Source organism: Mustela nigripes, chromosome 10 (assembly GCF_022355385.1).
Source record: "Mustela nigripes isolate SB6536 chromosome 10, MUSNIG.SB6536, whole genome shotgun sequence".
In the NCBI taxonomy this organism is placed as follows: Eukaryota; Metazoa; Chordata; class Mammalia; order Carnivora; family Mustelidae; genus Mustela; species Mustela nigripes.
The window spans coordinates 2,139,468-2,162,250 of NC_081566.1; the positions used below are offsets into that span (position 1 = coordinate 2,139,468).

At 35.1% G+C, this 22,783-nt stretch overlaps 1 protein-coding gene across 5 annotated transcripts in view; it reads right to left on the reverse strand.

The window, feature by feature from the left end:
* Nucleotides 1-22,783, reverse strand: part of KIFAP3 (kinesin associated protein 3) — a 163,948-nt gene that overhangs the window by 103,050 nt on the left and 38,115 nt on the right. For all 5 annotated transcript variants that reach the window (XM_059412420.1, XM_059412424.1, XM_059412423.1 and 2 more), the window contains exons 8-9: nt 21,015-21,113; nt 4,085-4,263 (exon numbers count right to left, since the gene is read on the reverse strand). In XM_059412420.1, the coding sequence (XP_059268403.1) occupies nt 4,085-4,263; nt 21,015-21,113 (278 nt within the window). The remainder of the gene's footprint in view (nt 1-4,084; nt 4,264-21,014; nt 21,114-22,783) is intronic.

The following is a 22,783-nucleotide window of genomic DNA, read 5'->3' on the forward strand; positions in this document are numbered from 1 at the left end:
AATGGCACAGAAGCAATACTTGAAGAGATAATGGCTAAGGATTTTCCAAAAATAATGAAAGAATCAAACCAGGGATATAAGTTCAAAGAACCCCAAGTAGAATACAACACACACAAATATACACTTATGCCTAGAGAGACATATGTTCAAATTGCTGAAAAGCAAAGATGAAATCTTGGAGGCAGGTAGAAAATAAAACACTCATTACATACAGAAGACAAATATAAGAATTACATTACACTTCTTGTCAAAAACTGTAAAAGTCAGAAAATAATGGAGTGATATTTATAAAGTATGTCAACTTAGAATTCTGAAAATATATTCCAAAAAATCAATAATGACCAACCAAAAAGAGAAAAAGAGAGAGAGAGGAACAATTACCAATATCAGTAATGAAGTGAGGAATAATCACTTTAGTCCTTTGGATTCTGGTTTGCTTGTTTTTTTTTTTTTTAAGATTTTATTTATTTATTTATCTATCTATCTATTTATTTATTTATTTTTAAAGATTTTATTTATTTATTTGACAGAGAGAGATGACAAGCAGGCAGAGAGGCAGGCAGAGAGAGAGGAGGAAGCAGGCTCCCTGCTGAGCAGAGACCTTGATTTGGGGCTCGATCCCAGGACCCTGGGATCATGACCTGAGCCGAAGACAGTGGCTTAACCCACTGAGCCACCTAGGCGTCCCAAGATTTTATTTATATGAGAGAGAGAGAAAGAGAGAGCGAGAGCAGGAGAAGTGGAGGGTCAGAGGGAGAAAAAGACTCCCTGCCTGATGCAGGAAAAATAAGCAATCTAAGGAATATGTATCTTTTCTCTTGTTCCCCTTAAAATCATATTCTAATAGGACTTATTCTTTTTGTTATATTGTATTTATTTAGTAAATATGCAAACATAATTTAAATCATCAATTGACTTTTTTAAAGTGAACTAAATTTTCTTTAAAATATAATAACTCTAGGGGCACCTGGGTGGCTCAGTGGGTTAAGCCTCTGCCTTTGGCTCAGGTCAAGACCTCATGGTCCTGGGATCGAGCCCCACATCAGGCTCTCTACTCAGTGCGGAGCCTGGTCCCTCTCTCTCTCTCTGCCTACTTGTGATCTCTCTCTCTATGTCAAATAAATAAATAAAATCTTTAAAAATATACACATATTAACTTTAAAACACAAGGTCAGTGTCAGTTCAACATCAACAGTAAAATGAACACTTTGTTTGGACAAATAACACAGCCTCACAAATATAGCAACCATTCCTTCTCTCCACCCCTTTTAAATAAAACCAACACAGGCCTCATCTGTTATTAATTAAATCAAGTTATTATTTTTCTTTTAAAATAGCAACAGTATGCACTGGTTGTTATAGCAAACTTAATAAAGTAACTGGAAAGTTTTTAAAAAATTAATTTGTATTTCCATTGCAGTAGATGGAATGTGAAATATGTATCCTGTAGTCCAATCAGATGGTTAAACATTAGACATAGCCTTCTAATCATCTGTTTCTGAAAGCTCAGTCCCAAAAACTAAATTTAGTAATTGTCTCAACATGCAATGCCCTTTCAATTCTATGTCTATAAAATGGAATTTGTAGTTAATTAGTACTTTTATTCAGTATTTTCTATAAAGTTTATCAACAATCTATTAGCAAATTTATTTCAGCCCTTAAATAATTCTTTTTCAGTGTTTCTGGAAGCCAACATCTAAAAGTTGCTTACTACTAATCTTGCTAAAAATGTGTGTGTGTTTTGTGTGTGTGTGTGTGTGTGTGTGTGTGTGTGTGTTTAACATAAAGACATTTTTTCCCTCCTCTGGGAGCAGAGAAAGAATAGGAAGCCAAATACCTGCAGACATTTCTTTGAGCAAATTACTTAACCTCTGATTTTCTCCTACTTCATCTGCAAAATTAGCTAAATCTAGACATGTATGTAAGGTCTAGTCAAGCTCTAAAGATTTTTTTTTGTTAATATTTTATTTATTTATTTGACAGAGAGAGAGATCACAAGTAGACAGAGAGGCAGGCAGAGAGAGAGGGAGAAGCAGGCTCCCCACTGAGCAGAGAGTGCGATGCGGGGCTCGATCCCAGGACCCAGAGACCACCACCTGAGCCAAAGGCAGAAGCTTAACCCACTGAGTCACCCACGTGCCCCAAGCTCTGAAGATTCTGATTTTATACAACGCCTTTAAATAAAATGCATTTCCTCTCCAATAAAAGATGAAATGCATACAATCTATAGTAAAAATCTGGCTAATTACATCATTTTTATGACCTTGGATGAATGACCTTTCTTGAACCTCTGTTTTTCCTTCTCAATAAAAAGTTAGATTTGATGAGACAAGTTATATGGTATCTTTCAAACCTAAGGTCTTACCAGAAAATGATTTTTAATAATAATTTTGAGATCATTTCTGATAGAATGAACAAGTTTATTTCCTAAATACAAATTCAAGAAAACATAGTAGGCACATGCTGATGGCAAATCAATCTGAATTTTGCAAACCTACTAAAGTGAACTTAATCTAAACATGTAAATGGAAGAAAACACACTTCAACTTATAGCAATTGGAAGTAATTATTTAGCTTCACTCTACTCAAGAGTGTGTGTGTGTGTGTGTGTGTATCACCATCTCATCATATTCTTAAGATCAATGAAAACAAAAAATATGTTATTATTCTAAATAAATTCAATCTTAAAACAGTATCAGGAATACCTGAAATTATATACTAGTAATGAAAATTACAGATAGTAAATATCTGTGGTTAAAATAAAATATTTATTTTATTTTTCATTTATTTCAAGTATCAGAATTCAAGGCACTTATTAAATCTGACAAATGAGTCTCAGATTTTTCAAAAAGCATGCTGTGTCATACAATGAGCGTAAGGTACTTCCTAGTTCATTTAACTTCAAAAGAAGAAAACAGAGCAGGCAGAAATACTCTATGTTTAGACTCTCTGAAGGAGAATCCACTTATACCAGTAATACACAGTCATATAATGACCTGTATTAGAATATACTTCTAAAATGTAAAGGTCAATGATCTAAGAGTTCTATTTCTAGGAATCTAAAAAATTAATCAGAAATATAGACACCAAAGGGTGGCTGGGTGTCTCAGTAGGTTAAGTGTCTGCCTTAGGGTCCTGGGATAGACTGCCTGCTCAGCTGGGGTGGGGGGTGTCTGCTTCTCCCTCTCCCTTTGTCCCTCCCTCTGCTGATGTACACACACGCTCTCTCTCGCTCTCTCAAATAAATAAATAAATAAATAAATAAATAAAATCTTAAGAAAAGAAATACAGACAATGATGCAAATACAAATGTGTTCACTCAGGTATTATTTATGATAGCTGTAATTACAAACAACTTAAATATCTGAAATCGAGTTATGACTAATATATGAACTATTTAGTGTAACAGTTACATTAGACTTTAATGTCATAAAAAAAGCAGGTAACTTTTATTCTATCTTTACATTATTTCTGAATTGTGTATATTTTTCAGAAGGAAAAATACTATATACTCAACTTGTATTTCTTAAAAACCATTGTATCAACACAATATAAGATAGTATATAGGAACCTACTATAATAATTCAAACAAGAAAATTAAGAGGGTATAAAGAAAGAGGGCATGAACTAATACAACTGCACTGAGAATAGAAAGAAGGTATAAATTCATGAGATACTTAAGAAGGAGAATCAATAGGTTGTGGCTACCAATGGAATGATAGGTCAAAAAGGAGAGACTGGTCTAGACTGTAATTCCACACACTAATAAAGGAAATGTAGAAGAAAAAATAATATAAGGGAAAATAATAAGCCAAATGATTCTGAAGCAGTATCTTAAATTTAAAATTACTTTTTACATATTATTTTTAATATGGAAAGATTCATCCTATGCAATACATTAGGAAAAAAATTTTATGCAGGTAGTTTCAATGAAGTGGGATACGAACTAATTACGGAATATAGTTCCTAATGAAGCCATTTAAGTGAGTTACTGCTTCTGTAAAATTTTCATTCAGAATTATCTCAGTAGGGGGATAATGTGTTTATTTTTATCAAAACATTCTAACTTGAAAATGTAAGTTACCATATCATTTTTATTCTCCATGAAAATGCTGAGTTTCTTCAAGAATGACACGACTAGAATAAGCAGTTCAAAATTGTCCCGATCAAGAGCCTTCACCAGCATGTGAACTATGTTCTTGTTCCTCATCTTCAGTTCTGTACGTGTGTCTTCAGCAAGATTCAGAAGCAAATAAAGAGCAACTGGAAGAGTAAAATGGATGAGAGTTAAATGACTGGCATATTGAATCAACAATTTAATAAATCATTTCTACTAAGCACAGTAACAGATGCAGTTCTAAGAAGATAACATTATTTTGAAAAGTTTAATTTATTATTAATTGTCTCATTAGGAAACATTTGTTATTACTGAGAAATATATATGTTATATAAAATAAAACTATATATATATATATATATATATATATATATAAAATAATTTTCTTATGATGCTGAGGACACAAACCAAATTAAGATAATGATTCTTACCCTCTTAGAGTTTAGAGCTTAATAGTAAGCAAATGGCATTAAAAGTATATGTTAATGAATAATAAAACAGGGAGACAGGGAAAAATAATTTTATACATGTAGAAAACAGGGTAAAACTTCAATAACTAGGAGCTGCTATGTTAAAAAGAACTATAATCTAAGACCAAACTAACAGCAATCAGAAGGGAGGTGGATGGGTGATAGGTTAAAAATGGGTGATGGGGATAAAGGAGTGCACTTGCAGAGATGAGCACTAGGTATTGTATGGAATTGTTAAATCACTATATTGCACTCCTAAAACTAACACTGTATGTTAACTAACAACAACAAAAGAACTATAATCCAAAATGTATAGTATAGCTAGAACTAGGTATGAGGACACTAAAATCTATCTTACATATTCCAACTGATTTTCTGATAGTTACAACAGAAAACGCCATATGGAATTCAGTAACACAACATTATACTAGACAAAGTGAAGGCACTGTCTACTAACTCTAAGAAAAATTTCTTTTAGATACCTATAATAAAAATGCTTCTGTTCTCATAAGAAACCCATATGATTCTTCCCTTTTGACAGTGAGAATTTGTAGCATATCATGTTTTCCATTTGCCTTGACTGACAGGACGTTTCAGAGTGAAGACCTGAAAGGTTTCTGTCAGAATCTGTAGGCTATTATGATCAACACAAACCTATGGCTTTGGTTTACTCATTATTTTAGCATTTCACATATTCTTATAAGCCATCTCTATATCTTTATGAAAATAAGAAATATATGCAATAGTTGTAAATATTTAATTACTTAACAAATATTTGAGCTGTAAGCATAATTCATACTAATTAGGGCTACTGTACTAATTGATATATAAACATACTAATAAAGTCAGGCACTGTACTAATTGATATATAAACAGTATACCATTTTATCTTTAAGAAAATTTAAATGGGAAAATATTGACTATTAATTTTTTAGATGAGCAACCTCAGATTCAGAGAAGGTAAATAACTTGCCCTACCTAGATAGCAAAAAAGTGATGGAGTTAAATTAAAATTCAAGCCCATCAGAATCCAAAGCTCACATATTTACACTATTACACATGCTGACTTTCCATGCAAGGCATTATTAAAACGTTTTAAAGCTGAGTGTTCCTAGAACACAGACTGTTCCAGGCCTTGGACATTTTTAGCTTCTATGTTGGCTGCACATAAGCATTGCACAGCATCTCTGGAGCAGCACAGGAAACGCTGGCTGGGGTTCTGTGGCAGCTATGCTCAACCTTAAGATCAACTGACTGGGTTGTTCTCATTAGGAAGTTTCGGCAGGATCATTCTGGTTCCATTTTCCATGCTGCAGGATTGTTCTGACGCCATTTTCCATGCTGTTTTTCCATAGACAGGTGTCCCCTGTAAATAGTGTGGGATGTGCTATCTTTGATGTACTTCACAAGCATTATTTCTAGCCTTGTGTGTGTACCATGTACTTTTTCTTCTAATTCTCTTATTTTGTTCTGTTTCCAGCTTCAAATTCTTAACTGTATATTGAGCAGAGCACTAACTAGTTAGCAATCTGTGTACATGGTACACACACAAGTTCTATTATTTGCTTTTTCAATACAACTGCATTAAAAAAACTTAAATTGATTCATTGAGTGCAGAAACACTTTAAATCAGAAAACATACACCACAAATATTTAATTCCCAGTTTTTAAGCATATTGCTTGGTTTCAGAAAGAGAACAAGCCTTTTGTGATATTAATATTAGGGGAACAGATCTAAAATACATCAAATACATCTAAAATACATCAAATATAGCACATCCCACACTAAAATTTATAATCAATATTTAGTATAATCCCATTTAGGTAGGACAAGTTATTTATGTTCTCCGAATCTGAGATTGCTTATCTAGTATGGCTGGTAGAAACAAGTATAGTAGGCTTCTGCTTGCAAATGAGAGAGATATAATGGGTTGAATACTGTTCTCCCAAAATTCATGTCCCGAACCTCAGAATTTGACCCTATTTGGAAATGGGTCTTTGCCGAGGTAATTAGTTAAGATGTGTCATAATGGATTAGGGTAGACCTTGACTCCAACAACTTGTGTCCTTACAAGAATAGGAAAGGACATGGATATAATTAGTGGGTGGCCATGTAAAGATAGGGGGAGACACTGGAGCAATGGAGCTATAAATCAAGAAACATTGAGGATTACTAGAAGCCACCGAAAGGTAAGAAGAGAAAAGGAAGGATTCTGGAGCCGTCAGGTGGAGCATGGTCTTGCTAACACTGTGATTTTGGCTTTCTAATCTCTAGAAATTGTGACAGAATAAATTTCTGTTGTTGTATTAAATGAGCCACTTTGTCGCACTTTGTTTTGGCTGCCCAAGGATATTAATACCACAGAATAATGGTACCGGATTTAAACACTTACCTGAAACAAGAACAACAAGGACAAACCAGACTAAAATAAACAAAATAAAGATTTTCACAACAATGAACATCAGATAATGAAGGTCAGTGACCTAACAGATAAGAAATAAATGAATTGGCACTATGACTGTCCCAGAATACTGCCTTGAGAGTTTCTAGGTCATAACACAAAGGGAAAATCCTGGTAGAACCCAAAAGAATCCTAGAGTTGAAGAGAGGGAACCAAGATATTAAGAAACCAAACTGGATAGATTTCACAGAAAAGAATGGCATTGAGGAGAAAGATGTACAGAGAGAGAATTCTTAACTTCTGCAGAAACTTTGTAATTCATGGGCATTACGTAAAGTACTCAGAAGGGTTTTGCCCTGCAAGTAGGAAATAATAAGTTTTAGACTAAATGCTGCTTATCTCCACACCAAAAAAATCATAACAGAAACATTCAAAAGGATCAAACTGCTTCCAAGTAATTTAATTATGTCCCAGAAGAAAGTTCAAAAATATTTTTAGGAAAAAAAATATCCAACACCAAACAATATAAATTTCACACGGTCTGGTAGTCAATAAAAAATTATCAGCTCTTCAAAAAAGCAGGAAAACACAATGTATAAGGAGAAAAAATCAGCCCACTGAAACAGACATCAAGGTTAGAGTGTTCAGAGAGAAACATTAAAACAGACATAACTGTTTTCCAGATGTTCTGAAACTTAGAGCCATGGAAGATATAAAAAGATTCAAATTAACTTCTAGCAATGGAAACTATAATGAGTGAGATGGGATTATACTATATAGGATTTACAGCAGTTTAGAGATTGGAGAAGAAAAGATTAGTGAAATTGAAGACATGGACATAGAAAATTTCCAAAATTAAACAAATGGAAAAAAAAGACCAAAAATGTAGATTATCAGTGAACTGTAGAATAATTTAAAGTGGCCTAATATACCTGTAATTAAAGTCCCTGAAGAAATAATAGCCAATAAAGCAAGGCATATCATAATCAAACTTGTCAAAACAAATGATAAAGAGATAATCTGAAAAGAGCCATAGAAAAAAGAAAGTTTATACAGACACAAAAGAAAAAAAAAGGAAGGATGACAGAAGACTTGTCAGTAAAAACAATGCAAACAGGTCAAGAATGGAAAAATGTCTTTGGTATATAGAAAGAAAAGTAACCTTTAAATTCTAAACCAGTGAAAACATTTCAAAAAGAAAAAAAAATGTCTTTTTCAAACACACAAAAGATAAAATAATTTATCATCATTAAATCTGTCCTATAAGAATTATAAAAGAAAATCTTTTAGGCACAAAGAAAAACAGAGATAATGAAGATCATTTCATAATGACAAGGACAAACTAATCAAGAGGACATGACAATCCTATAAATCCTATATATTTCTATCCTTAAGAGTAAAACTTGAGGGCGCCTGGGTGGCTCAGTGGTTTAAATCCTCTGCCTTCAGCTCAGGTCATGATCCCAGGGTCCTGGGATCGAGGCCCACATCGGGCTCTCTGTTCAGCAGGGAGCCTGCTTCCCTTCCTCTCTCTCTGCCTGCCTCTCTGCCTACTTGTGATCTCTGCCTGTCAAATAAATAAATAAATAATCAAAAAAAAAAAAAAAGAGTAAAACTTGAAAATTCATGGAGCAAAACCAGACATGACTGCAGGAAAAATAGTCAAATTCATAAATTTAGTCAAATATTTTAATATTACTCTTTGACTAATAGAACAAGTATAGAAAACACAAGATGTAAAGACATGAACACGTAAGCAACTAACGTCTCAGTGATATTTATAGAACATTACACAGAACAGTACCAGAATGCACATTCAAATGTGCATACAACATTTGAAACCATATCTTACACCATCAAAGTATGACTAAATTAAAAATTCAGTTCATAAAAATTATTTTCTTGGAGATGGCAGTGGAGTCGAAGGACCTTAGGCTTCTCTCATCTAACTAGATAACCATCAAATAATCCTAAATACCACAGAAATCAACCTGAAGACGGAGAAAACAGACTCCACAATCAAAGGGAGAGGGGAGGCCACGATGAAGAAGGTAGAAAGTGCATAAACATGGCTTATGGGAGAAACAGACCATGGGTGCTTCAGAGGGGAGGGAGTCATGGTTGGGAAAAGGGTGAGAGAGAGAGAGAGAAAGAGAACAAACTGGGAAACATACAAAGAGAATGCTTCCCCAACACCATTGGCTTAGAAAACAAGAGGAACTGAATTTCCTGAGTTCTTGCACAGTGGGGCTTAAAGCCTGGAGTTTTAAAGGTCAGTGGGCTTAGCTGAGTCCTGAGGCCACTACACTAATCCTGGAGAGAAGCAAACAATCCAGGGGCAGGCAGTGTGGAAACAGCAATCTGAAGAACCCTTGGGACATGCAATGGGGAGATTATGTGCTCTTCTCAGAGCATGTCACTGAGAGGCAGCATTCACAGAGACACCTCTCTGGGAACGAAGGGACTAGATGGTGCCATTTCCCACTTCTGCCCCTCAGCATAATCATAGAGCAGCACAGTCCCCACACTGGCTAACTTGCATATACCAGGCCCTACCCGACTATGCTCTGGTGGGACTGCCCATATAAGTCAAGCTTGCCTTAGTCCCAGTGGGGTGGACCCCTCCCACAGAAGTTCAACACAACTCCTGCTCACACCATGTGTCCCAACCAGGGAGTTCTGCAGGGCCTCAGTTCTGGTGGAAGTGGTGATAGATCTCATTTCATAAGCAGACCACATGACACTTAGTTAAAACTTGCCACATTTAGGTGAGGAACCAAACACTGCCACAGCAGGCAAGGAGAGCCTCTGCAGAGGACTGGCCTGAAGGACAGAGCAAAACTCAATAGCAAGGCTCATGAAGCACAAACCAGAGACACTCCTTGAAGGGCCAGGCCCTGGGCACTATATGACCTCCTCATCATAAGGCCATTACTTTCAGGAACAGGAGACATAACTGGGTTTTGTAATATACAGAAGAAGGCAGAGACATAGACAAAAATGCCAAGATGGAGGAATTTATCCCAAATGAAAAAGCAAGATAAGATCAAGGCCAGCAATCTAAGTGAAACATATATAAGTAACATGCCATATGAAGAATATAAAGCAAATCATAAGGATACTCACTGGGCTTGAGGAAAGAATAAAAGACATCAGTGAGACCCTTATCACAGAAATAAAAGAGTTAAAAAAGAATCAGAGATGAAGAATGCAATAAGACTGGAAACAGGCTTGAGGCAACAAAGTGGGCTGAAAGAAGTAGAGGAATGAATTAGTGACATCAAAGAGTAACAGAAAATAATGAAGCTGAAGAAAAGAGAGAAAGAAGAATTATGGAACATGATAATAAACATAGGGAACTTGTAAGTGACTCCATCAAACGTAGTAACATTTTTATTGTAGGAGTCCCAGAAGAGAGAGAAAAGGGAACAGAAAATTTATTCCAAGAAATAATAGCTGAAAATTTCACCAGTCTGTGGAAGGAGTCATCCAGACTCACGAGGCACAGAGAACTCCCATCAAAATCAACAAAAGCAGGCCAACACCAAGACATATTATAATTAAATTTGTAAAATAGAGTGATAAGGAAAAAAATCTTAAAAACAGCAAGACAAAAGAAAATCCATAAGGGTAGCTGGAGATTTCTCAACAGAAACTTAGCCAGAAGACAGTGGTCTGATATATTCACAGTGCTGAATGGGAAAAATCTGCAGGTAAGGATACTCTATCCAGAAAGGCTAGCATTCAGAATTGAAGGAGAGATAAAGGGTTTCTCAGACAAATAAAATCTAAAGGAGTTCATGGCTACTAAACCAACCCTGCAAGAAATACTAAAAGGGCCACTTTGAGTGTAAAGGAGAAACCAAAAGTGACAAAGACAGGAAAGGATCAGAGGAAATTTCCAAAAACAATGAAAAAACAAATAATAAAATGACAATAAATACATGTATTGTAATTACTTTGAATGTAGATAGAATAAAGGCTCCAATCAAAATGCAATGGGTGTCAGAATTGAGATGTCTCTATGTTTCCTATAAGAAACTCATTTTAGGGGCACCTGGGTGGCTCAGTGGGTTAAAGCCTCTGCCTTCAACTCAGGTCATGATCCATCCCAGGGTTCTGGAATCGAGCCCTGCATTGGGCTTTCTGCCTGGTGGGAAGCCTGCCTCCCTTCCTTTATCTCTGCCTGCCTCTCTGCCTACTTGTGATCTCTCTCTGTCAAATAAATAAATAAAATCTTTTAAAAAAAAAACAAACTCATTTTAGACCTGCAGACCGAAAGGGAGGGAATGGAGAAAAACTTATCATGCAAATGGATATCAAAAGAAAGCTAGAGTAGCAATATTTGTATTAGACAAATTAGACTTTAAAACAAAGTTTTAATAAGGGGGACAATCCAACAAGCTCTAACAACAGTAAATATTTATGCACCCAACATGGGAGCACCAAAATACATAAAAACAATAACCAATATAAAGGAACTTCATATTTATATATAAAGGAATGGTAATAATAGATTTTAATATCTACTTACATCAATGGACATATCACCTAAACAGAAAGTCAATAAGGAAACAATGGCTTTGAATGACACACTAGACTAGATGGATTTAACAGATATATTCAGAACACTCTACACTAAAACAGCAGAATACACATTCTTTTCAAGGGCATATGGGGCATTCTCCAGAATAGATCACATTTTAGATCAGAAATCAGATCTTAACAAATATAAAAAGACTGAGATCATAGCAGACACTCTTCTAACCACAACATTATGAAACTAGAAATCATCTACAAGAGAAAAATTGGAAAGACCACAAATACATGAAGGTTAAACAACATGCTAATAAACAATGAATGGGCCAACCAGGAAATCAAAGAAGAAATTAAAAAAAAAAACCATGGAAACAAATGGAAATGAAAACACAATGATCTAAAACCACTGGGATGCAGCAAAAGTGGTTATAAGAGGGAAATACATAGCCATACATGTCTACCCTAAGAAGCAGGAAAATCTCAAATAAACCATTGAACCTTACACCTAAGGGAGATAGAAGAAGAACAACAAATGAAGTCTAAAGCCAGCGGTGGAAGAAAATCATAAAGATCAGAGCAGAAATAAGTGATATAGAAACAAAAAAAGAAACAATACAACATATGAATGAAACCAGGAGTTGGTTCTTCGAAAATAATAAAATTGATAAACCTTTAGCTAGAGCTATCAAAAAGAAAAGAGAAAGTACTTGAATAAATAAAATCACAAATGAGAGAGGAGAAATAACAACTAATACACAGAAATACAAACAATTATAAGAGAATATTATAAAAAACTATAAGCCCACAAACTGGACAACCTGGAAGAAAAGGATACATTCCTAGAAACATACAAACTACCAAAACTGAAATACGAAAATATAGAAAACTTGAACAGACCCAAAACCACAAAAAACCTGAATCAGTAATCAAAAAACTCCTAACTCCAAGGCCAGATGGCAGAGTCTACCAAATATTTAAAGAAGAGTAAATACCTACTCTTCTCAAACTATTCCAAAAAATAGAAAAAGAAAACTTCCAAATTCATTTTATGAAGTCAGAATCACGGAATGCCAAAACCCTACCCTAAGGCCAAAACCAGATAAAGGCCTCACTAAAACAGAATTACAGGCCAGTGTCCTGTACTGATAAACATGTGCAAAGATTCTCAATAAAATGCTAGCAAACCGAATCCAACAATACAGCAAAAAGTCACTCATGACAATCAGGTGGGACTTACTCTGATTTGCAAGCGTGGCTCAGTATTTGCAAATCAGTCAACATAATATACTACATGAATAAAAGAAAGGACAAGAACCATATGTTCCTTTCAAATAGATGCAGGAAAAGCATTTGACAAAGTACAACATCCACTCATGATAAAAACCCACCACAAAGCAGGCTTAGAGCAAACATACTTCAACTTAATAAAGGCCACCTATGAAAAACCCAAAGGTAAGATCATCCTCAATGGGAAAAAACTGAGAGCATCTCCTCTACGGTCAGAGACAAGACAGGGATGTCCACTCTCACCACTGTTATTTAACACAGTACTGGAAGTCCTGGCCACAGCAGTCAGACAATACAAAGAAATAAAATGCACCTAAACTGGCAAGGAAGAAGTACAACTTACACTATTTGCAGGTGACACGATACTCTACATAGAAAACCCGAAAGACTGCACCCAAACTACTAAAACACAAATTCAGTAAAGTCACAGGATACAAAATCAAAGTACAGAAATCTGATGTATTTCCATACATCGATAATGAACCAGTAGAAAGAGAAATTAAGGAATCAATCCCATTTATAATTTCATCAAAGGGACACGTGGGTGGCTCGGTCTGTTAAGCATCTGCTAAGCATCTGTCCTGAAATGGAGTCCCACATTGGGCTCCCTGCTCTGCGGGGATCTGCTTCTCCCTCTGCCTGCTCTGCCTGTTCTGCCTGCAGCTCTCCATGCTTCTATTCTCTCTCTGACAAATATAAGATAAAATAAAATAAAGTAAAATTTCACCAAAAACCACAGATACCTAGGAATAAAGCTATCCAAAGAGGTGGAAGACCTATACTGTGAAAACTATAAAACACTGATGAAAGAAATGGAAAATGACACAAAGAAAGGAAAAAACATTTCATGTTCACAGATTGGGGAAAAAAAAAACCACTTTTTTTAAAAAAAGATTTTATTTATTTTTGAGAGAGAGAGAGAGAGGAGGAGGGCAGGAACAGGGAGAGGGTCAGAGAGAGAAGCAGACTCCCCACTGAGCAGGAAGCCTGATATGGGACTCTGATCCCAGGACTCTGGGATCATGACCTGAGCCAAAGGCAGATGGTTAGCAGACTCAGAACAAACATTGCTAAAATGTTTATAATGCCCAAAGTTATCTACACACTTAATGCAATCCCTATCAAAATACCAACAGCATTTTTCACACAGTAGAACAATCCTACAATTTGTATAAAATGACAAAAGACTCCTAATAACCAAAGCAACCTTGAGAAAGAAAGCAAAGCTTTTGTTTGCCATCTCTATGTCTTCTTTTACAAAATGTCTCTTCATGTCTTCTGCCCACTTTATAATTGGACTGTTATTGTTTTCTGTGTATTGAGTTGTAGAAGTTCTTTGTATATTTTGGAAACTAACCCTTTGTCAGATAATGTCATTTGCAAGTATCTTTTCCAATTCCAGAGGCTGCCTTTTAATTTTATTGATTGTTACTTCGCTGTGCAGAAGCTTTTTATTTTGATAAGTCCCACTAGTTTATTTTTGTTTTTGTTTCCCTTGCCTCAGGAGACATATCTAGAAGGAAATTGTTATGGTCAATGTCTTGTTCTCCTCTAAGATTTTTATAGTTTCAGGTCTCACATTTAGATCTTTAATCCATTTTTAATTTATTTTTGTGTAGGGTGTAAACAAAGTGGTTAAAAAAACAAAAAACAAAGAAAACATTATTTTGCATGTTGCTGTCTAGTTTTCCCAGCACCATTTGTTAAAGATTCTCTTCTTCCCATTGGATATTCTTTCCTGTTTTGTCCAAGATTAATTGAACATATAGTTGTGGGTTCATTTCTGGGTTTTCTATTCTGTTCTGTTGATATATGAGTCTATTTTTGTGCTAATACCATACTGTGGTATTAGAACTCATACAGGAATTCAGTAAAGTGTCAGGATATAAAATCAATGCACAGAAATCAGCTGCATTTCTCTACACCAACAGCAAGACAGAAGAGAGAGAAATTAAGGAGTCAATCTCATTTACAATTGTGCCCAAAACAATAAGATACCTAGGAATAAATGTAACCAAACAGGCAAAGAATCTGTACTCAGAAAACTATAAAGTACTCATGAAAGAAATCGAGGAAATCACAAAAAAATGGAAAAACGTTCCATGCTCACGGATTGGAAGAACAAATACTGTGGAAATGTCTATGCTACCTAAAGCAATCTACACATTTAATGCAATCCCTATCAAAATACCATTAACTTCTTTCAAAGAAATGGAACAAATAATCCTAAATTTTATATGGAACCAGAAAAGACCCCAAGTCAGAGGAATGTTGAAAAGAAAGCCAAAGTTAGTGGTATCACAATTCCAGACAGTTCAAGTTCTATTACAAAGCTGTCATCATCAAGACAGTATGGCACTGGCACAAAAACAGACACATAGATCAATGGAACAGAATAGAGAGCCCAGAAATAGACCCTCAACTCTATGGTCAACTAATCTTCAACAAAACAGGAAAATATGTCCAATGGGAAAAAGACAGTCTCTTCAACAAATGGTGTTGGGAAAATTGGACAGCCACATACAGAAGAATGAAACTGGACCATTTTCTTATACCACACACACAAAAATAGACTCAAAATGGGTGAGAGACCTCAATGTGAGAAAGGAATCCAACAAAATCCTTGAGGAGAATACAGGCGGCAATCTCTTCGATCTCAGCCCCAGCAACTGCTTCCTAGGAACATCGCCAAAGGCAAGGGAAGCATGGGCAAAAATGAACTATTGGGACTTCATCAAGATCAAAAGCTTTTGCACAGCAAAGGAAACTGTCAACAAAACCAAAAGACAACTGACAGAATGGGAGAAGATGTTCACAAATGACATATCATACAAAGGGCTAGTATCCAAAATCTATAAAGAACTTATCAAACTCAACACCCAAAGAACAAATAATCCAATCAAGAAATGGGCAGAGGACATGAAAAGACATTTCTGCAAGGAAGATATCCAGATGGCCAACAGATACATGAAAAAGTGCTCAACATTACTCGGCATCAAGGAAATACAAATCAAAATCACAGTGAGATGCCACCTCACGCCAGTCAGAATGGCTAAAATTAACAAGTCAGGAAATGATAGATGCTGGTGAGGATGCGGAGAAAGGGGAACCCTCCTACACTGTTGGTGGGAATGTGAGCTGGTGCAGCCACGCTGGAAAACAGTATGGAGGTTCCTGAAAAAGTTGAAAATAGAGCTATCCTACAACCCAGCAATCGCACTACTGGGTATTTACCCTAAAGATACAAATTTTAGTGCTCCATACCTGAATGTCTATAGCAACAATGTCCACAATTTCCAAACTATGGATAGAACATATATGTCCATCAACAGATGAATGGATAAAGATGATGTGGTATATATATACAATGGAATACTATGCAGCCTCCAAAATAAATGAAATCTTGCCATTTGCAATGACGTGGATGGAACTAGAGGGTTTTATGCTGAGCAAAATAAGTCAATCAGAGAAAAACAATTATCCTATGATCTCACTGATATGAGGAATTTGAGAGGCAGGGTGGGGGTCTGGGGGTAGGGAAGGAAAAAATGAAACAAGATGGGATCAGGAGAGAGACAAACCATAAGAGACTCTTAATCTCAGGAAACAAACTGAGAGTTGTTGGGAGGTGGGAGGGGTAGGAATAGGGTGGCTAGGTGATGGACATTGGGAAGGGTATGTGCTATGGTGAGTGCTGTGAAATGTGTAAGCCTGATGATTCACAGACCTGTACCCCTGGGACAAATAATATGTTACATGTTAAAAATAATAATAATAATAATAAAATAAATAAAAAATAAAAAATGACCTTGAAACTAACAAAAACCAAACACAACATACCAAAACTTAAAGAACGCAGCAAAAGCAGTAAGAAGAGGGATGTGTATAGTCATAAATACTAACATGAAGAAAAAAGAAAACGAAAAAAGAAAAATCTCAAACAACCAAACTTTACACCTGAAAGAACTAGAAAAAGAACAAATAAAGCCCAAAGTAGTTGAATGAAGGAAATAACAAAGATCAAAGCAGAAACAAATGAATTAGAGAAGAGAAAAACAACAGAAAAGATTCAGCAAAACTAAGAGTTGGGGTTTTTTAAAAGATAAAGTTAACAAACTTTTAATGGATTTACAAAGGAAAAAAGAAAAAGGATTGAAATGAAATTACAAATGAAAGAGGAGACATTACAATGAATACAACAGAAATACAAGGGATCTTAAGAGACTAAGATAAATAATTACAAGCCAAGTGAATATCCTAGAAAAAAGAATAAATTTCTAGATACATACAACCTATCAAGACTGAATCATGAAGAAAATCTGAACAGACCAATAATGAGTCAGCAGACTGAATCAGTAAGCACAAACCTTGCAAAAAGAAAAGCCCAGGACCAGATGGCTTCACAGACAGCTCCTACCAAACATTTAAAGAAGAATTAATGCCAATCCTTCTCAAATTCTTCCAAAAAGTTGAAGAGTTACCCTGATACACAAAGCTAGATAAGGATACTACAAGGAAAAATATAAAACAAAAAACTACAGACCAGTATTGTTGATGAACAGAGATATAAAAATTCTCAATAAAATACTAGCAAATTGAATGCATAGCACATTAAAAGTATTCACAGCATAACAAAGAAGGATTTATCCCTGGGATGCACAGATGGTTCAGCATACACAAATAAAAAAATGTGATACATCACATTAATAGAATAAAAGACAAAAATCATATGATCATCTCAATAGATGCAGAAAGAGCATTTGATAAAATTCAACATTCTTTCATATTAAACTCCTAGGGACAGAAAGAAGTTAAATTGAAAATCTTACTACAAACATCATACTCAACAGTGAAAAAATTAAAGCTTTTACTCTAAGATTAGCAGCAAGGCAAGAAATGCATACTCTGGACACCTTTATTCAATATAATACTGGAAGAACTAGCCAGAGAATTTAGACAAGAAAAAGAAATAAAGGCATACAAAATTGTTAAGGAAGACATGAAAATGTCTCTGTTTACTGAAGACATAATCTTATACCCTTAAGACTACTAACACACTATTAGAATATGGACCACATCTTCCTTATCCATATTTAGAATAAATGAATTCGGTAAAGTTTCATGATAAAAAAAAATCAATACAAAAAATCAGTTGTACTCCTCCCATACCCTAACAACTATAAAAGGAAATAAAACAATCTCATTTATTATAGCATCGAAAACAATAATATGTCTAGAAATAAATTTCACCAAAGAAGTGGAGGATCTATACACCGAAAACTGTTAAGACACTAATGAAAGAACTCTGAAGACACAAATAAATGTGAAGATATCCTGAGCTCAAGGATGGTCTGAGTTATTATCATTAAAATGTCCATCCTACCCAAAGACATCTATAGAGCCACGTCCTCTCTCAAAATTCCAATATCAAAAAAATCTCCAATGTTAATTTTTCACAGAATTCCAACTTTTCACAGAAATAGAAAAAAAAAAACACAAAAAGTCACATGAAACAAAAAATGAATCAAAATAGCCAAAGCAGCCTTGAAGAAGTATAAAGCTGAGGCCTTATACTTTGTTTTTAAAATATATTACGAAGCTATGGTAATCAAACAGTATGGTGTTCGCATAAAAACAGGCATAAAAGAACAACGAAACAACTAAGAGCTCAAAATAAACCCACATATAAAGGTCAACTAATATTTGACAAGAGAGCCAAGGATACTCAATAGGAGAAAGGATAGTTTCTTTAAAAAAAAAAAAAAAAAGCTGGGGTGGGGTGTTGCTGCTGGGGTGGGGTGTTGCTGGGACAACTGAATACTCCCATACAGAAAAAATGAAACTGGACCCCTAATACCACTCACAAAAATGAACTGGACTTACAAAGGAAAAAAGAAAAAGGACTGAAATAAAATAATCCTTAGAATTAAGGACTTGAAATTGTAAAATTCCTAGAAGAAAATAGAGGGAAAAAGTTCCTTGACATCAGTTTTGGCAATGATTTTTTTGGAAATGACACCAAAAGTACAACCAACAAAAGCAGTTATCAACAAGTGAGACTACATCAAATTAAAAAAGCTTTTGTACAGCAAAAAACAATCAACGAAATGAAAAGGCAACCCTACAGAATGGGAGAAAATATCTGCAAATCATGTATCTGATACGGGGTTAATACCTAAAAGATGTAAGAAACTCAAACTCAATAGCAAAAAAAAAAAAAAAAAAAAAAAGCAAAAAAAAAAATCTGATTTAAAAATGGACAAAGGGGGGGTGGTCTGGGTGGCTCAGTGGGTTAAGACCTCTGCCTTCGGCTCAGGTCATGATCCCAGGGTCCTGGGATTGAGCCCTACATTGGGCTCTCTGCTCAGCAGGGAGCCTGCTTCCCTTCCTCTCTCTCTGCCTGCCTCTCTGCCTACTTGTGATCTCTGTCTATCAAATAAATAAATAAAAATCTTTAAAAAAAATGGACAAAGGATCTGAATAGACATTTTCCCCAAAGAAGACGTACAAATCACCAATAGGTAATTACAAAGGTGCTCAACATCACTAATCATCAGGGAAATGCAAATCAATACCACAATGACAGATCACCTCATACCTCATAAAGCAGAATGGCTATCATTAAAAAGATAAGAGATAAATGCTGGCAAGGATGTGGAGTAAAAAGAATGTAAATTGGTAGGAAATTTAAACTGCACTCTTGTCAGGAATGTAAATTGGTGTAGCCACTATGGAGAAGAGTATGGAGGTTCCTCAAAAATTTAAAAATAAAACTACCATATGATCCAGCAACACCACATCTGGGTAAAAGGAAATGAAATGATGATCTCAAAGAGATATCTGCACTCCTATGTTCAGTGAGGCATTATTCACAATAACTGAGACATGAAGCAGCCTAACTGTCCATTGATGGATGAACAGATAAAGGTGTGGTACACACACACACACACACACACACGCACCCTGAAATATTATTCATTTAAAAAAAAAGGAGGATATTCTGCCATTTGTGACAACACAGATGGACCTTGAGGGAATTATTTGAAGTGAAATCAGACAGAGGAAGACAAATATTGTATATTCTCACTTAATATGTGGGATCTGAAAATACTGTACTCCTAAAACAGAGTAGACTGATGCTGGGTTGTGGGGGAAAGCGGAAGACCTTAGTCAACAGGTACAAACCTCCAGACACAAAACAAGTACGTTCCAGGGATCTAATGTAAACCATGGTAACTACAGTTAACAAAACTGTACTGTATATTTGAATGTTGCTATGAGAATAGTTACTAAAGTTTCTCACCATAACAACAACAAAATGGTAATTATGTGCGGTGAAGGACATTTTAACTAATTTACTGTGGTAAACATTTCTGCAATATATGTGTGCACCAGCTCATCACACTGTGTGTCTTCACCTAACACAGTGTTATGTCAATTACACCTCAACAAAACTAGAAAAAAATCAATAGTCAACTACAAAGCAGGAGTCGAAGGCACACTTAAAATCCCCACATTATTCTCACTAATGTTCATAAGACTTTGCATCTCCTACAATGATTGTGAAACCATACTACTGAATTGTTGAGCTCTCAATAAACCTCAAAAAGAAGAAAGAAACTTTTATTCATCAAGAGAAGTTTTTGAGAAATCTTTTAACGATTTCTAGGAAAACAAGTTAAATAAGATACTAGTACTATTAGAACTAAAATTAGTTAATATTAGTGTTCAAGGGATAAGACTGTCATTATTGAAAAGTATAAACACTGGATTAAAAAAGCGGCTGCCTTCGGCTCAGGTCATGATCCCAACGTCTTGGGATCAAGCCTCGTATCAGGCTCCCTGCTTAGCGGGAAGCCTGGTTCTCCCTCTCCCACTCCCCCCTGCTTGTGTTCCTTCTCTGGCTGTGTATCTCTCTGTTAAATAAATAAATAAAATCTTTAAAAACAATCCTTTCTGAGTAAATAAATTACAAGTATATACACATTTAAGAGCTGATTAGGGCCTTTTTGTGGAAAAATAGCAGAATGAAACTTAAAACATTATTACACAAGCTAAAAATAAAAGAATTTATGGCATATTAAAATTTAGAGACTTTTCAATTATTCTGATACTAGTTTTACTGATCTGAAAAAAAATTGAACAAAATTAATTAGTGTAAACACTTTGTTGTGTCTCTCATTGCTTAGGAAATCATACCTCGTAAGAGTTGTTCCTGTTTTACCACAAGCCCCTGGTATTTTTTAAAGGTTTTTTCATAATCTTTTCTCAAGGTTTGGTTTTCAGGGTCTTCATCAAGTAAGCAACTTAAGTTAAGGATCATCAATACTCACTGAAGCAAAGTAAACCTATGAAAAATACTATGAAGAATAGTACTATTATATTTCATGTGCAGTATTATTTAGTTATTTTCTCTAACCAATCATTTAAAACTCAAATATTCATCTTTGCACAACAACTGTTAGAACTTCTTAACCAAGGGCTCGAAGATATGCTTGGAGACCATGGGTGAACACATGTTTGGGTTGTTACCAAATACCTGAATCCCCAGATATTTTATGCAAATATCTTACAAATGCATACAAGTCTCTTTCAACATATTAACAAGTGGCTCCATGAACCAAAAAAATCACTGCGTTAGAGAGTGTTGTAGTTAATAAGAATACTAAATTCCACCTCAGACACATGCCCAGAATATTCAAAGAATGTTGATTAGATCTAAAGCTCTTTTGTACCCTCTTAAAGACTTGATAGCAAAAGACAAATATCCCAAAGTTAGAGGTCAACAAAAATTTAAAATTACATCTTATGGCCCCAAACAATCCCCTGGACACCTGTAAAAATAACCAATGCTTTCAGCGTGACTTCAGGAGCCCCCAGCACTTAAAAACTTCCTCCTTGTTGACTACTGCTGGTGTCAAAACACACGGAATCTCCTGCAATTCAGTAGGTCTTATAATCCACGATATGTCATAATTTAATTGAAGCATTTTTTCCATTCTTAGTGATTCATGAATAATGATGCCTCTTACAGTCAATGGTAGCTGACACTTGTAGGAATATGATATGTCCTGAAATATCAGTTCCTGTCACTGAACAATCACAAAATATAAATTAATGATTGCTAAAAGTTCCGTTAGTAGTTTTCTCCATACCCTACCTATTTAATGAATTTGGGGTATATTTAGGAGACTTGTGACTCCAGAAATGATCTAAAGTCTCCAGGATTATTGAAATGTCAACAGAGTTTAATTCAACACCAATCTAGAATGTCCAAAGCTCACAGCACAAATAGTAAATTTCTATACCTGGAAAGATCCTAACTAAGAAAAGTCAAAGCTGTGTGAGTGTTAGGGTACACTTTTAGATTATCATGGGGATTCCATGATGGAGAGGCAAGAAACATACTACTCTGCACAACAAGAATACTACTTTTACTTTTTAAAAGAGATCAATAAATATGGGGTTCAAAGGAAAATTATCAGTATGGTTACTGAATAAGCCTTATGAAAAAGCAAGGGCCTTCGATCTAGAAAAATTAAACTGCAGAAGCAATATGATGAATATGTTCAAATATAAGAAATGAGATGTTTAAGAGACTCCACTTAAGTCTATATTGCTTTAGCATGCAAGATCAGATTCAAGGGACAGAAGTTATTGACAAATGGATTTTAGTACACTAAAGCAAATAACATTAGTAATAAATAGGATATCAAACCAGAGAATGAACTAAATTGATAAGCAGTGACATTGTCAAAGAAGAGAGTAAATAACCAATTTGTAAGGGAAGCTGCAGAAAAGATTCTTGTATTGAAGTATAGGTTAAAATACATCATTTTTTAAGATTCTTTTCCTTGGTTCCATCATTCTGCAGGCCTCTCAAATGTATATGTATTAAGAATTTTTGCACTTATTTATTAGCAAAATAGAATTTAAAACTCTGTTCACCAAATTCATACACAATCCAA